Below are 14,390 nucleotides of genomic sequence, written 5' to 3'. Positions count from 1 at the left end.
CTTCTAAATTCCAGTGAATACAAGCCCAGTCGATCCATTCTTTCATCATACATCAGTCCCGTCATCCCCGGAATTAACCTGGTGAACCTACACTGCACTCCCTCAATAGCTAGAATGTCCTTCCTCAAATTAGGAGACCAAAACTGCACACAATAGTTCAGGTGGTTCACCAGTGGCCTGTACAACTGCAGTCTGACCTCCTTGCTCCTATACTCAACTCAGCTCGCAATGAAGATCCTACATCAACCTGAACCAGTAGTCGCTTCAATCGTCTTTTTCTTTCTATTGCAGGTCGCAGTGAATGTCACGTTGCATTTAATGCTTTACCTCCTCTCTCTGTGGACTCGGGTGTCAACCGAATGGTTTCCCAAAAGCCTCCCGTGCGACGTGACGCAGCGCGACACAGAGGTGGTGGTGGACTGCAGCGAGCGCCAGCTGACCAGCGTTCCCACCGGCTTCCCCTCCAACTCCACCAACATCACGCTCACCATCAATCACATCTCACAGGTGACCTCCTTCTCCTTCTCCGGCCTGAATAACCTGACGGAGATCGACCTCAGGTGTAACTGCGTGCCCGTCAGACTTGGCCCCAAAGATCGGGTGTGCACCAAGCCCCCGAGGGTGGCGAGAGGAGCCCTCTCCTCTCTGCCAGCGTTGAGGTCCTTGTACTTGGATGGGAACCAATTGGCCCGAATACCTCAAGGGCTGCCCCGCACTCTCACTCTGCTCAGCTTGGAGGCCAACAGCATCTTCTCACTTGGCAAGGCCAACTTTACGGAGCTGGGTGACTTGGAGAGCATCTACCTTGGCCAGAACTGCTACTACCGCAACCCTTGTAACACTAGCTACCAGATTGAGAGGGATGCCTTCTACAATCTGAGTCGTCTTGAGGTGCTGTCTCTCAAGGACAATAACCTGACCTACGTTCCCCAGAGACTGCCTCGGAGTTTAAGGCAGCTTTTTCTGTACAACAACAGGATTCGGCGCATCGAAGATATCGATTTCGCCGAGTTGGTCGAATTGGAAATTCTAGACTTGAGCGGGAACTGCCCCCGCTGCTACAATGCACCATTCCCTTGCCAGCCCTGTCATGACCCCAGTTATTTATTGATCCTTCCTAACGCTTTCCGGGCACTGCGAAACTTGAAGATCTTGCGGCTCCAGAGTAACTGTCTGACAGCCGTGCTAAGCTCTTGGTTCAGATATACCACCAACCTGAAAATGCTGGACCTCTCTCAGAATTTCCTGGTGAAGGAAATAGCCACGGCTTCATTCTTGAAATACCTCGGCAGCTTAGAGGGGCTAGACATGTCCTTCAACTACGAACTGAAGGTGTACCACGAGTATCTGAATCTGTCCTCCACGTTCTCACATCTGCGGTCCCTCCAAAGCCTGAAGATCCGAGGCTACGTGTTTAAGAATCTGAGGATGGAGAACCTGAGGCCCCTGCTGCAGCTCACTCAGCTCAAGCTCCTGGACTTGGGCATCAACTTCATCAAGTTGGCCGATCTCCAGATCTTCAGCCGGCTGCCCGCCCTGCAAGTCATCGACCTCTCGGAGAACAAGATCTCGCCCTCCTCCACCCAGGGCGAGACGGGCTCTTGCGGGCCGAGTGGCCACTCGCAGCCGGGCACCGGCTCGTTTTACGGGTACCCCAACCAGGAGAGTTATTTCCGCTACGACAAGTTCGGCCGGAGCTGCAAGTCGAAGGACAAAGAGTATTACCACCTCTCGCCGGTGAGCTACAGCGAGTGCAACCGCCACCACTCCACCTTGGACCTCAGCAGGAACAACATCTTCTACATCAGCCCGGCGCAGTTCGACAACCTCTCGTTCATCAAGTGTCTCAACCTGTCGGGCAATGCCCTCAGCCAGACCCTGAATGGTTCCGAGTTCCTTTCCCTCCCTCACCTGCGCTACCTGGACCTCTCCAACAACCGCATCGACCTCCTCTACGAATCCGCCTTTCAGGAGCTGCAGGAACTTCAAGTGCTAGACCTCAGTAACAACAACCACTATTTCCAGATGGAAGGGTTGACTCACAGATTAAACTTCATCCACACCCTCACCAATCTCTCCAAGCTGATCATGAGCGAGAATGACATCTACACCTCAGCCGACTCGCAACTGAGCAGCAATTCGCTAAGCGTGCTGGAGTTCCGGGACAACCAGTTGAATTACATGTGGAGCGACGGCAATTACATGTACATTGAGTTCTTTGAGAACCTCTCCAACCTGAGCCGCCTCGACCTCTCGGGCAATAGACTCGCGTTCATGCCGCACGACGTGTTTGACCACCTGCCCCCGCTACTCAAGGAGCTTGTGCTGAGCGGTAACCAGCTGCGGAGCTTCAACTGGGGCAGGCTTTACCTGCTAGGCCGGTTGGAGCTGCTGGACCTCGGTAGCAACCTGTTGACCACAGTGCCTCGCATGCTGTCCAACTGCACCCAGACCCTGCGCGTCTTCAACCTCACCCGCAACCAGATCGCCAAGCTGACCAAGGACTTCCTGCTGGACATGACCTCCCTGCAGTACCTGGATCTCAGCTACAACAACCTGAAGACCGTCCAGGCCTCCAGTTTCCCGGACAGCGCCATCAAACACCTTCGGGAGCTGCGGCTAAGCGGCAACCACTTTCTCTGCACCTGCGATGCCAGGTGGTTCGTGTGGTGGATCAACCAGACCACGGTCTACATCCCTCGCCTGGTCACCGATGTCACCTGCGCCTCCCCCAAAGCCCACCGCGGCCACGGCGTCATCATGGTGGACCTGCACTCCTGCGAGTTAGACCACCTGGGCATTGGCCTCTACACTTTCTCCGCCTTGGTCACCCTCTTGTTCCTGGTGACCTCCATCGCCGGTCGCCTGTTCGGCTGGGACGTTTGGTACATCTACCACTTCTGCATGGCCAAGTTCAAAGGCTACCGCTCCATACCCAATGTCAAGGCGGAGTACGGGGCGTTTGTTGCTTATGACACTCGGGACAAGTCAGTGTCCGAATGGATTCTCAAGGAGTTGATCGACAATTTGGAAGAACGAGGGGAGCGACGATTCTCCCTGTGTTTGGAAGAAAGAGACTGGATGCCGGGGAAACTTGTAATGGACAATCTGTCCCAGAGCATTCACCAAAGCAGGAAAACCATTTTTGTCCTCACCGACTGTTACGTGAGCACGGGGAACTTTAGAATTGCCTTCCACATTGCTCACCAGCGGTTGCTGGATGAGAAGGTTGACGTGATCATCTTTGTTTTGCTAGAAAGGGTCTTGCAACACTCCAAGTACGTGAGGCTGAGAAAGAGACTGTGCAAGAACTCGGTCTTGGCGTGGCCTTGTAACCGGCGCGCCCAGCCCCTGTTCTGGCAGCGCCTGAGAAATGCATTAACCACAGACAACTACCCGCAATACACCAATCTCTTCAGTGACATTATATAACGTAGACCAGAAACTGCCTAGTTTACATTAGGGAGAAACTATTATCTAACAAACTTGATGTACCATCTAACATCGGTCATTGTTTTCCTTCATTTACTGCAAACACACAGGGAGATGGCAAGGCCATTCCTCCAGCTTTATGTGCGATTTCGGGTCTCCTTAACGAAGAAAGGGAACGCTTGCTTTGGAGCGTAGTGCAATAAGGGTCCAGCAGTCTGATTATAGTGATGCCAGGTCTGCCCATTGAGGAGAGATTGGGTTAACTAGGTCAGTATTCATTCACCTGAGTCCAGAACTCAGAGTCTACTTTGTTGAAATCTATCAAATTCTGACAGGCTTGACAGGGAAGATTTTTCTCTTCTCCTGCGCTCTGGATGAAAGACCGCATCTCCGGATAACTAGGTAAGACATTCTGGACTGAGATGGGAAGTTTCCACACTCAGAGGACTGTGAACATGTGGCGTTCTCTACCACAGAGATAGTGAAGACCAAGTCTGTTGCGAGTCAAGAGTGTTTTATTGTCATATGTCCTAGATAGAACAATGAAATTCTTACTTGCAGCAGCACAACAGAATATGTAAACATAGTACACTGTAAACAATATAATAAATGAGAAAAAAAGTATGGTGTGTGCATAGACACATGCACACACACACATATACTCACATGCACACACACACACATATTGTATATATATGTACACATTCGCCCACACACATACATATGCATCTCCACTCCCTGTCACCCCTCCCATCCTCATCTTTGCACATCCCCAATCCTTTCCCACTTGTCACTTTAATTTCATGTTTCATGAATTTTGTGTTTTTATGACTGTTGGCAGATCAATTTCCCTCCTGGGATAAATAAAGTTCTATCGTATCGTATCGGCCAGTACCATCTGTGAAAAGAGGGACCAATTCATGTTACAGGTTGAAGATTTGAAAGTACTGTATTTGAATGCACGAAGTATAAGAAGTAGATGAGGTTGAGGCTCAGATAGAGGTCGGTAGATATGACATTGTGGGTATTAACAAGATGTGGCTGCAGGAGGATCAGGTCTGGGAACTTAATATTCAGGGTTATACATCCTATCGAAAGGACAAGCAGTGGGCAGAGGAGGGGGGGTAGCTCTTCTGGTGAGGGATGGAATTCAGTCCCTTGCGAAGGAAGACATAGGGACTGACGAGATAGAGTCACTGTGGATTGAGTTGAGGAATTGCAAAGGCAAGAAGACACTAATTCGGTGTTATCTACAGACCCCCAAATAGTAGCCCGGATGTAGGGTGTAAGTTGCAGCAGGAGTTAAAACTGGCATGTAACAAACTGGCATGCCACTGTGGGGGATGTCAATATGCAGGTAGACTGAGAAAATCAGGTTGGTTCAGCACCCCAAGAAAGAGAGTTTGTAGATTGCCACCGAGATGGATTCTTAGAGCAGCTTGTAATGGAGCCGACCAGAGAAAAGGCAATTCTGGATTTAGTGTTGTCCAATGAACCAGATTTGATAAGAGAACTCGAGGTAAAGGAACCGCTTGGAGGTAGTGATCATAATATGATTAGTTTTAATCTGCAATTTGAGGAGAAGGTTAAATCGGAAGTGGCAGTGATGCACTTGAACAAAGGGGATTATGAAGGCATGAGAGAGGAGCTGGCCAAGGTAGACGGGAAAGGGATACTAGCAGGAATGATGGTGGAACAGCAATGGCAGGAATTTCTGGGCATAATCCGGAAGACGCAGGATCATTTCATTTCAAAAAGGAAGAAAGGTTCTAAGGGGAGTAGGAGGCAACCGTGGCTGACTATAGAAGTTAGGGATAGTATAAAACTAAAAGAAAAGATGTATAACACAGCAAAGAGTAGCCGGAAGCCAGAGGATTGGGAAACTTGGGTAGGAATGAAAAGAAGGACAGTAAAAGCGTCTTTAGATATGTTAAGGGAAAAAGAATAGCAAAATTAAATGTATTACATTTCTGTATGGTATTATGTGATCTGGTTGCATTACATGCAAAACAAAGCTTTTCTCTGTACATAACAATAATAAATCTCAAAAGTCTCAAATCTCAAAGTCCCTCTCAAAGTCAAATGTGGGTCCCTTGAAGGCAGACACGGGTGAAATTATTATGGGTATCAAGGAAATGGCAGAAGAGTTGAACAGGCACTTCGGATCTGTCTTCACTAAGGAAGACACAAACAATCTATCAGATGTACTGGAGGACAGAGGATCTAAGGGGGTCAAGGAACTGAAAGAAATTTTCATTAGGCGAGAAATAGTATTGGGTAGACTAATGGGACTGAAGGATGATAAATCCCCAGGGCCTGATTGACTGCATCCCAGGGTCCTCAGGGAGGTGGCTCTGGAAATAGTGGATGCATTGGTGATCATTTTCCAATGTTCAATATATTCAGGATCAGTTCCTGTGGATTGGAGAATACCTAATGTTATCCCACTTTTCAAGAAAGAAGCGAGAGAGAAAACGGGGAATTACAGACCAGTTAGCCTGGCTTTGGTGGTGGGAAAGATGCTGGAGTCTATTATTAAAGAGGTAATAATGGGGCATTTGGATAGCAGTAAAAGGATTAGTCCAAGTCAGCATGGATTTATGAAAGGAAAATCATGCTTGACTAAACTTCTGGAATTTTTTGAGGATATGACAGTAAAATGGATGAAGGGGAGCCAGTGGATGTAATGTATCTAGACTTTCAGAAAGTCTTTGATAAGGTCCCGCATGGGAGACTGGTTACCAAAATTAGAGCACACGGTATTGGGAGTAGGTTATTGACGTGGATAGAAAATTGGTTGGAAGCAAAGTGTAGGAGTGAACGGGTCCTTTTCAGAATGGCAGGCAGTGGCGAGTGGAGTGCCGCAAAGCTCGGTGTTGGGGCCGCAACTGTTTACCATATATATTAATGATTTGGAAGAGGGAATTAGGAGCAACACTAGCAAGTTAGCGGATGACTCAAGACTGGATGGCAGTGTGAACTGTGAAGAGGATGTTCGGAGGTTGCGAGGTGACCTGGAGAGGTTGAGTGAGTGGGCAGATGCGTGGCAGATGCAGTATAATATAGATAAATGTGAGGTTATCCACTTTTGAGGCAAAAACAAGGGGGCAGATTATTATCTCAATGGGGTTAAGTTGGGTAAGTGTAGGGGTTTTGCGTTTCCCTTTATTTCCCTTCGGGCCCAACTGCCCGAGTTATTCTCTCCCTTGTTGGAGGTTCAAACAGCCACCACTCCACTCGAGTGGTTTCCAAGAGAGAGAATACAACAAAAGGGATTCCCCTGGGTTCTAGACCTCGGAATTATGGTGGGATATGATAAAAGGTTGAATTGACCAGAGTGTGCTGATGAGGGAAAACAGAAACCAAGATGGACTCAAAGCAAGTCTAAAATTTACAGGCTTTATTAAACAATGAGAAATCGAATCTCACCAACACTACATAATACGTGGCTAAACTTATGCTTTAAACTAAGACTATGGACGGAAAACTATCGGGCACGTCGTAAAACTTACTTTACACAATTTTACTCCTCTTTATCTTCTCAACCTCTATCCTATTTCGGGAATTTCACCAGGTCACTGGGGTACTTACAATTGGGCTCGCAAGCTGTCCAGCAGAGCAGAAAGAGAGAGAGAGTTCTGGCTTGACTCCTGTTTTTATACCTGAGCTTCCTTTGAAACCCCCAGGTGGTCCTCTGGATAAAAGGATTATTTTGATGATACCCAGTTTCGATCTGGCATGAACAATAGGCTTCCGATGATAAGGGGTTTGCTGATGTCATGATCCCTCAGCCTGATCGTTATCCCATCGCCTGGACGGGCTCCTATTGTCTCGATGGATGGGTCATCCAAGATGGTGATTGAGCTTGGGCTGGCCTGTTTACCACCGTCTGCTGAGGCTTGGTTCCTTCCTTTGTGTATCCAAGATAATCTCGTTATCTCCGTCTCAGCCTTTCCTCCCCACACCATTCGCACAGTTGTTTGATGCCCAAGTCCACAGGCCAGACAGGTTTGTGGATTGGGGGTTTTTCCGTTGCAGCCAGCAAATTTGTCTTTTTAAAATGTCCATGTCCTTATCCGAGTTCTTCCATGATTTTGGAGGATTTGCCCCAATAACTTACATAAGGAGGAGGTACAACAAGACCTGGGTGTCCTTGGACATTGGTCACTGAAGGTTGGTGTGCAGGTACAGCAGGCAGTGAAGACAGCTAGTGGAATGTGGGCCTTCATAACAAGAGGATTTCAGTATAGGAGTAGAGAGGTTCTTCTGCAGTTGTATAGGGCTCTGGTAAGACCACATCTGAAGTATTCCGTACAGTTTTGGTCTCCTAATTTGAGGAAGGACATCCTTGTGATTGAGGCAGTGCAGCGTAGGTTCACGAGATTGATCCCTGGGATGGTGGGACTGTCATAGGAGGAAAGATTGAAAAGACTAGGCTTGTATTCACTGGAGTTTAGAAGGATGAGGGGTATTCGTATGGAAACATATAAAATTATAAAAGGACTGGACAACCTAGATGCAGGAAGAATGTTCCCAATGTTGAGTGAGTCCAGAACTAGGGGCCACAGTCTTAGAATAAAGGGGGGGGGGGGGGGGACATTTAAGACTGAGGTGAGAAAGAACATTTTCACCAGAGAGTTGTGAATTTGTGGAATTCCTTGCCACAGGGGGCAGTGGAGGCCAAATCACTGGATGGATTTAAGAGAGAGTTAGATAGAGCTCTAGGGGCTAGTGGAATCAAGGGATATGGGGAGAAGGCAGGCACGGATTATTGATTAGGGACGATCAGCCATGATCACAATGAATGGCGGTGCTGGCTCGAAGGGCCGAATGACCTCCTCCTGCACCTATTTTCTATGTTTCTATGTTTCTAAGATCCTTCATCAGACCTAAAACGTTAATTGCCTTCTTTTTCCACAGATGCTGTTTGAGTGGATGAGTTCTTCCAGCATTTCTGTTTTTGTTTTAAACATGGGAGAGGTTTGTTTTGCATTAGTGTCAAGTTATAAGCCCACTTACATACCACTCATACCTCTATTGGTATAGATACATATGGATTAAGAACAGCAGTGATTGGAAGTGCCAATGATTCACGGTGTTTACTACAATCCTGCATCCTTGCAAGATATACAAGATATACATCACACTGAAATGTGCCTAATAAACCAATAAGTATTGGTATATAATTGATTAAAACTATTTTGAATAAAATTGTTCTGCTTAAGTCTACTGCAAAGATCCTAGAGTGGAGCAGGATAGTCCACTCCTGCAAAATCCAATGGCCCGACGTGTAACTACGTAATGGAGCGTAACCTCCGCCATTTCAGTAACCCCGACCCTATCGGTGACCCGCCCCGACTTCAGTCATGCGTTCAGTTAAAACGGCACATACCTTGTACAGGGAGGAACTGCAGATGTTGGTTTAAATCGAAGATAGACACAAAAGGCTGGAGTAACTCAGCAGATCAGGCAGCATCTTTGGAGAGAAGGAAAAGTTGATATTTTGGGTCGACTTTTTCGATAGCTGACATGACCCGTTATAGGGTGATTTCACGAAAGGTCACTGGAGCGTAGATCCGCACCCACGTGACCGCAAAATTCAACTGGAGGACATGCGATACTTCCGGTACATGTTAGTGAATGGGAAAACACGCACTTTCACACCCGTTAAAAACATCGAAAACGGCCAGTTTTTGAACTGCAGTTTCAATTAAATTGCAGCTTAAAAACTGTCCGTTTTCGATGTTTTTAATGGGTGTGAAAGTGCGTGTTTTCCCATTCACTAACATGTACCGGATGTATAGCATGTACTCCACTTCAAATTTTCGGTAACGTGGGTGCGGATCTACGCTCCAGTGACCTTTTGTGAAATCACCCTATAGGATCTTTGGTCGACTCTGCCATTCAATGAGAGCATAGCTGATCCGAATATTACCTTAACCAGCCATCTCAACCCTTTACTACTTGCTTATCAACACTCTATCTACCTATGTCTAAAAAAATTCAAAGATCTGCATTCAATACAATACAATACAATACAATTTATTTGTCATTTGAACCTCATAGAACCTGTTGTTTCTGCAGTCATACACACAAGAAATAAAGACCCAAGACACAACACAATTTACACAGACATCCATCACAGCGCATCTCCTCCTCGCTGTGATGGAAGGCAAAAAAACTTACCTCTCCCCTGCCCACCCCATTCCCCTCCCGATGTCAGAGTCAAAGCCCCCGGCAGGCGAGATTAACGCCGCGCCAGGCGATGCAAGGCCGCGCTCCGGGTCTTGTTGTTAGAGCTCCCGGCGGGCGCTAGCAAAGTCCTGCAGCCGTTGAAGCCACGCCGGGCGATGTCAGGCCCTGCTCCAGGTACTCCTCGACCCTGCGACTCGAGCGGGAGAAGTCGCAGTTGCGGAAGCCCTGAAAAGCGGTCTCCCAGCAGGGACCCGCGGGCTCCCGATATTACTGTCCACCAGACCTGCGGTAAGCCTCCGAATCTCCGAGGGTCGGGTCGCAGCAGCGCGCCACCACAGCTCCACCCGCTCCGAACTCGGCCAGCTCCGTGATGGTGAGTAGGTCCGCAGCTCCAGGTCGTTCCTGCTGGAGGCCGCTCCACGTTGCAGCCCCAACGACAACGGAGACCCGACAGGGGAAAGGTCGGGTTCTCCGTGCAGGGGAAAGATTTTAAAAACGTTCCACCCACCCCCCCCCCCCACACACACACACACACACACACACACACACACACACACACACACACACACACACACACACACACACCCCATCAAAAAAAAAAAAACTACATTAAAACGGACACAAAAAATAACAATTTAGACAGACGACGGACTGCAGAGGCCGCTGCGACGTGAGTCGTGCCGCCCACTGCCCTTTGAGGAAAATTGTAAAGGCACACAACCCTGTGAGAGCTAAATTAATTTGTATCATCTATGTTACAAGGTGAACAACCTTGTATTTTTAAACAGTGACCCCAAATTTTAGATTTTCCCATAACAGGATTCATCCTCTCTTAGTTTAATTTGGTTCAGTTTAGTTTATTGTCACGAGTATCAAGGTACAGTGAAAAGCTTTTGTTGTGTGCTAACCAGTCAGCAGAATGATACATAAGGGAATTACATTTAGTGCAAGGTAAAGCCAGCAAAGTCCAATTAAGGATAGTCCGAGGGTCACCAAAGAGGTAGATAGTAGTTCAGCACTGCTCTCTGGTTGTGGTAGGATGATTCAGTTGCCTGATAACAACTGGGAAGAAACGGTCCCTGAACCTGGAGATTGATTGATTGATCATCCACAATCATTACCCCGTTCCTGCCTTCTCCCCATATCCCTCCACTATCTTTAAGAGCTCTATCTAACTCTCTTTTGAAAACATCCAGAAAGGCTTTTGAAAGGCCTCCACTGCCTTCTGAAGCAGAGAATTCCACAGATTCACAACTCTGCGTGAAGAAGTTTTTTCCTCATCTCCGTTATAAATGGCCAACCCCTTATTCTTAAACCGTTGCCCCTGGTTCTGGACACCCCGAACATCGTGAGCATGTTTTCTGCCTCTTGCGTGTCCAGTCCCTTACTAATCTTATATGCTTCAATAAGATACCCTCTCATCCTTCTAAATTCCAGTGTATACAAGCCCAGCCGCTCCATTCTCTCAACATAAGGGTGGATTTAAACTGGATGGGCAGGGGGCAGGGATGCTATACAGGACCAAGGAATGTGAGAGGCTAGAAGTCAGTTTGGATGGTGATGAAGGGAGGTTCAGTGGACAGAAGAGGCTGGAGAAAGGCAGGAAGTGAGGTAGGACTGTGATTTGAATTGCACTTATTTGAATTCAAGAGACCTGATGGGCAAGACAGATGAATTCAGGGCGTGGATAGCTATATGCGGCTGGGACATTGTGGCCGTTACAGAGAACTGGTTTAGAGATGGAGAAAACTGGCAGCTTAATGTTCCATGGTACATATCCTTCAGAAGAGATAGAGGTGAGAGTAAAAGTTTCATGTTCCATTCAAGAGGGAGAGCTTAATGTTCCATCGGTAGAGGATTTTAACTTTCCCAATATTGACAGATTGTCATAGTGCCAAAGGTTTAAACGGGGCAGAATTCATCAAATGTATTCATTTGTCAAATGGTGGCGCAGCGGTAGAGTTGCTGCTCTACAGCACTGGAGACCGCCGGATCGATCCTGACTATGGGTGCTTGTATGTACGAAGTTTGGACGTTCTCCCCGTGACCTGTGAGGGTTTGTCCGGAATCGCTGGTTTCCTCCCAAATTCCAAAGATGTATTGGAAGGTTAATTGGCTCGGTATAAATGTAAATTGTCCCTAGTGTGTGTAGGATAGTGTTAATCTGTGGGGATCGCTGGTTGGCGTTGGCGGTGGGCTGAAGGGCTGGTTTCCGTGCTCTATTTCTAAACTAAATTAAATTACTCAGGAAGGTTTCCTCAGGCAATATGGAATCTCATGTAGGTAGGGTGGTAAAGAAAGCTTTTGGTGTGCTGGCCTTTATAAATCAGAGCATTGAGTATAGAAGTTGGGATGTAATGTTAAAATTGTACAAGGCATTGGTGAGGCCAATTCTGGAGTATGGTGTACAATTTTGGTCGCCTAATTATAGGAAGGATGTCAACAAAATAGAGAGAGTACAGAGGAGATTTACTAGAATGTTGCCTGGGTTTCAGCAACTAAGTTACAGAGAAAGGTTGAACAAGTTAGGGCTTTATTCTTTGGAGCGCAGAAGGTTAAGGGGGGACTTGATAGAGGTTTTTAAAATGATGAGAGGGATAGACAGAGTTGACGTGGAAAAGCTTTTCCCACTGAGAGTAGGGAAGATTCAAACAAGGGGACATGACATGAGAATTAAGGGACTGAAGTTTAGGGGTAACATGAGGGGGAACTTCTTTACTCAGAGAGTGGTAGCTGTGTGGAATGAGCTTCCAGTGAAGGTGGTGGAGGCAGGTTCGTTTTTTATCATTTAAGAATAAATTGGATAGTTATATGGATGGGAAGGGAATGGAGGGTTATGGTCTGAGCGCAGGTATATGGGACTAGGGGAGATTATGTGTTCGGCATGGACTAGAAGGGTCGAGATGGCCTGTTTCCGTGCTGTAATTGTTATATGGTTAATATGTAGAGGGCCCTGCATAGGCTGAGAGGAATGCTCGATCTAGTCTTGGGAAATTGGATGGGCTAGTGGAGGAAGTGTTCGTGGAGGAGTCTTTTAGGACCAGGGACCGCTGTTCAATTAGATTTAACATAGTTATGGACTAAGATAGGGAGGACCCACACATTAATATTCTAAATTTGAGTCAGACTAACTTTGTAGGTATTAGACAGGAAGTCGCTCAAGTTGATAGGAGCAGGTTGTTGAAGGAAAAGGAAGGTTTGGAAAGTGGGAGGTTTTTAACGTGTGTTCAAGAAGGAACTGCAGATGCTGGAAAATCGAAGGTACACAAAATTGCTGGAGAAACTCAGCGGGTGCAGCAGCATCTATGGAGCGAAGGAAATAGGCAACGTTTCGGGCCAAAACCCTTCTTCAGACTGATGGGGGGTGGGGGGGGAAGAAGGAAGGAAAAGGGGAGGAGGAGGAGCCCGAGGGCGGGCGGATAGGAGGGTGGGAGGAGATAGCTCAAGGGTTAAGGATGGTTTTTAACGTGTGCTGGGAAGATTACAGGAAACGCATGTTCCTGTTAAGGTGAAGGGCAAGACAGATGAGTCTAAGGAAGCTTGGATGACAAGCAAAATTGAGACTCTGGTCAATAATAGAAAGGGGGCATGGGGCAGGTAATGGAAGCTGGGATCAAGTATATCTCTGAAGGAGTTTTGGGAGCCGAGGAGCACGGTGGAAAAGGAAATCAGGAGGACCTAAAAGAGACAGCAGAGAGCTCTGGAAGGTAATATTCAGGATAATCCCAAGAGATTTTATAAAAATACATTAAGGGGAAAAAGGGCGACCAGAGAGAGAATTGAGCACCTCAGGATTCAAAGCTATCAACTGTGTGTGGAGCATCAGGCTACATGCAATGTCCTCAATGAGTGTTCCTCCTCTGTTTGTACAATGGAGAAAGGCATGAGAACTGGGGAACTTGAGGCAGTCCATGGAAGTGTCTTGAGGGCAGTCAGTATTACAGTCGAGGAAGTATTGAAGGTCCTAAGATGTAAGAAGGTAGACAAATCTCCCGGGCCTGGTCAGATATATCTGAGGACACTGTGGGAAGCTGGAAAGGAAATTGCAGGACTGCTGCCAGGACTGGAGGGCCTGAGCAATATGGAGAGGTTTAGACTAGTACTTTATTTCAGAGCACCGGAGTGTATACAGTGGTGTATAAGATCATCAGAGGATTAGATAGGGTAAATGCACAGTCTTTTACCCATAGGGGAGTCAAGAATTAGAGAAGATAGCTTTAAAATGAGGTGCAAAAGTTTTATTAGGAAATAGAGGGGCAACTTTTTTTACACTAAGGGTGATAGGTATATGGAACAAGCTGCAAGAGGAGGTAGTTGAAGTAGGTACGATCATAACGTTTAAAAAACACTAGACTAAGTGGGACCCATTGGGTCCCCCAACGCAACCCATTCCCCAAAGCAATATTCCACCACTTACCCGTTCCCCCAATACAACCCGGCCCCCCAACGCAATAGTGCACCACTCATGCACAGCCCCCAACTGCGCAGGTGCGGCTCATTTCCCCTCATCCCTCATCTCTTCACCCTCCTTCTTCTTTCCCCTCTCCTCCTCCCCTTCCCCAATCCCTCCGTCACCTCTCCCTCCCTCTCATTTTCCCTACCATCAGTCACTCACCCCCTCCCTCCATAACTCCTCTCCCCTCGCTACCTCCCTCCTATCCCTATACCCCCCTCTCCTCTCCTCCCCTCTATCCTCCGCTCATCACCTCCCCCTATTCCCCCCCACTATCCCTCCTGACCTTCCCCACTGTCCCCCACTCCCT

At 47.4% G+C, this 14,390-nt stretch overlaps 1 protein-coding gene across 1 annotated transcript in view; it reads left to right on the top strand.

The window, feature by feature from the left end:
* Positions 1 to 299: 299 nt before the first annotated feature.
* LOC129703103 (uncharacterized) overlaps positions 300 to 14,390 on the top strand; it is a 54,748-nt gene continuing 40,657 nt past the window's right edge. The window contains exon 1 of the mRNA XM_055645301.1: positions 300 to 3,427. Within this exon, the coding sequence (XP_055501276.1) occupies positions 319 to 3,427 (3,109 nt within the window). The 5' untranslated portion in view covers positions 300 to 318. The remainder of the gene's footprint in view (positions 3,428 to 14,390) is intronic.

The sequence above is a fragment of the Leucoraja erinacea genome, chromosome 13 (genome assembly GCF_028641065.1).
Source record: "Leucoraja erinacea ecotype New England chromosome 13, Leri_hhj_1, whole genome shotgun sequence".
In the NCBI taxonomy this organism is placed as follows: domain Eukaryota; kingdom Metazoa; phylum Chordata; class Chondrichthyes; order Rajiformes; family Rajidae; genus Leucoraja; species Leucoraja erinaceus.
Note: the sequence above shows the minus strand (reverse complement) of the source record. Positions and strands in the feature narration are given on the sequence as shown.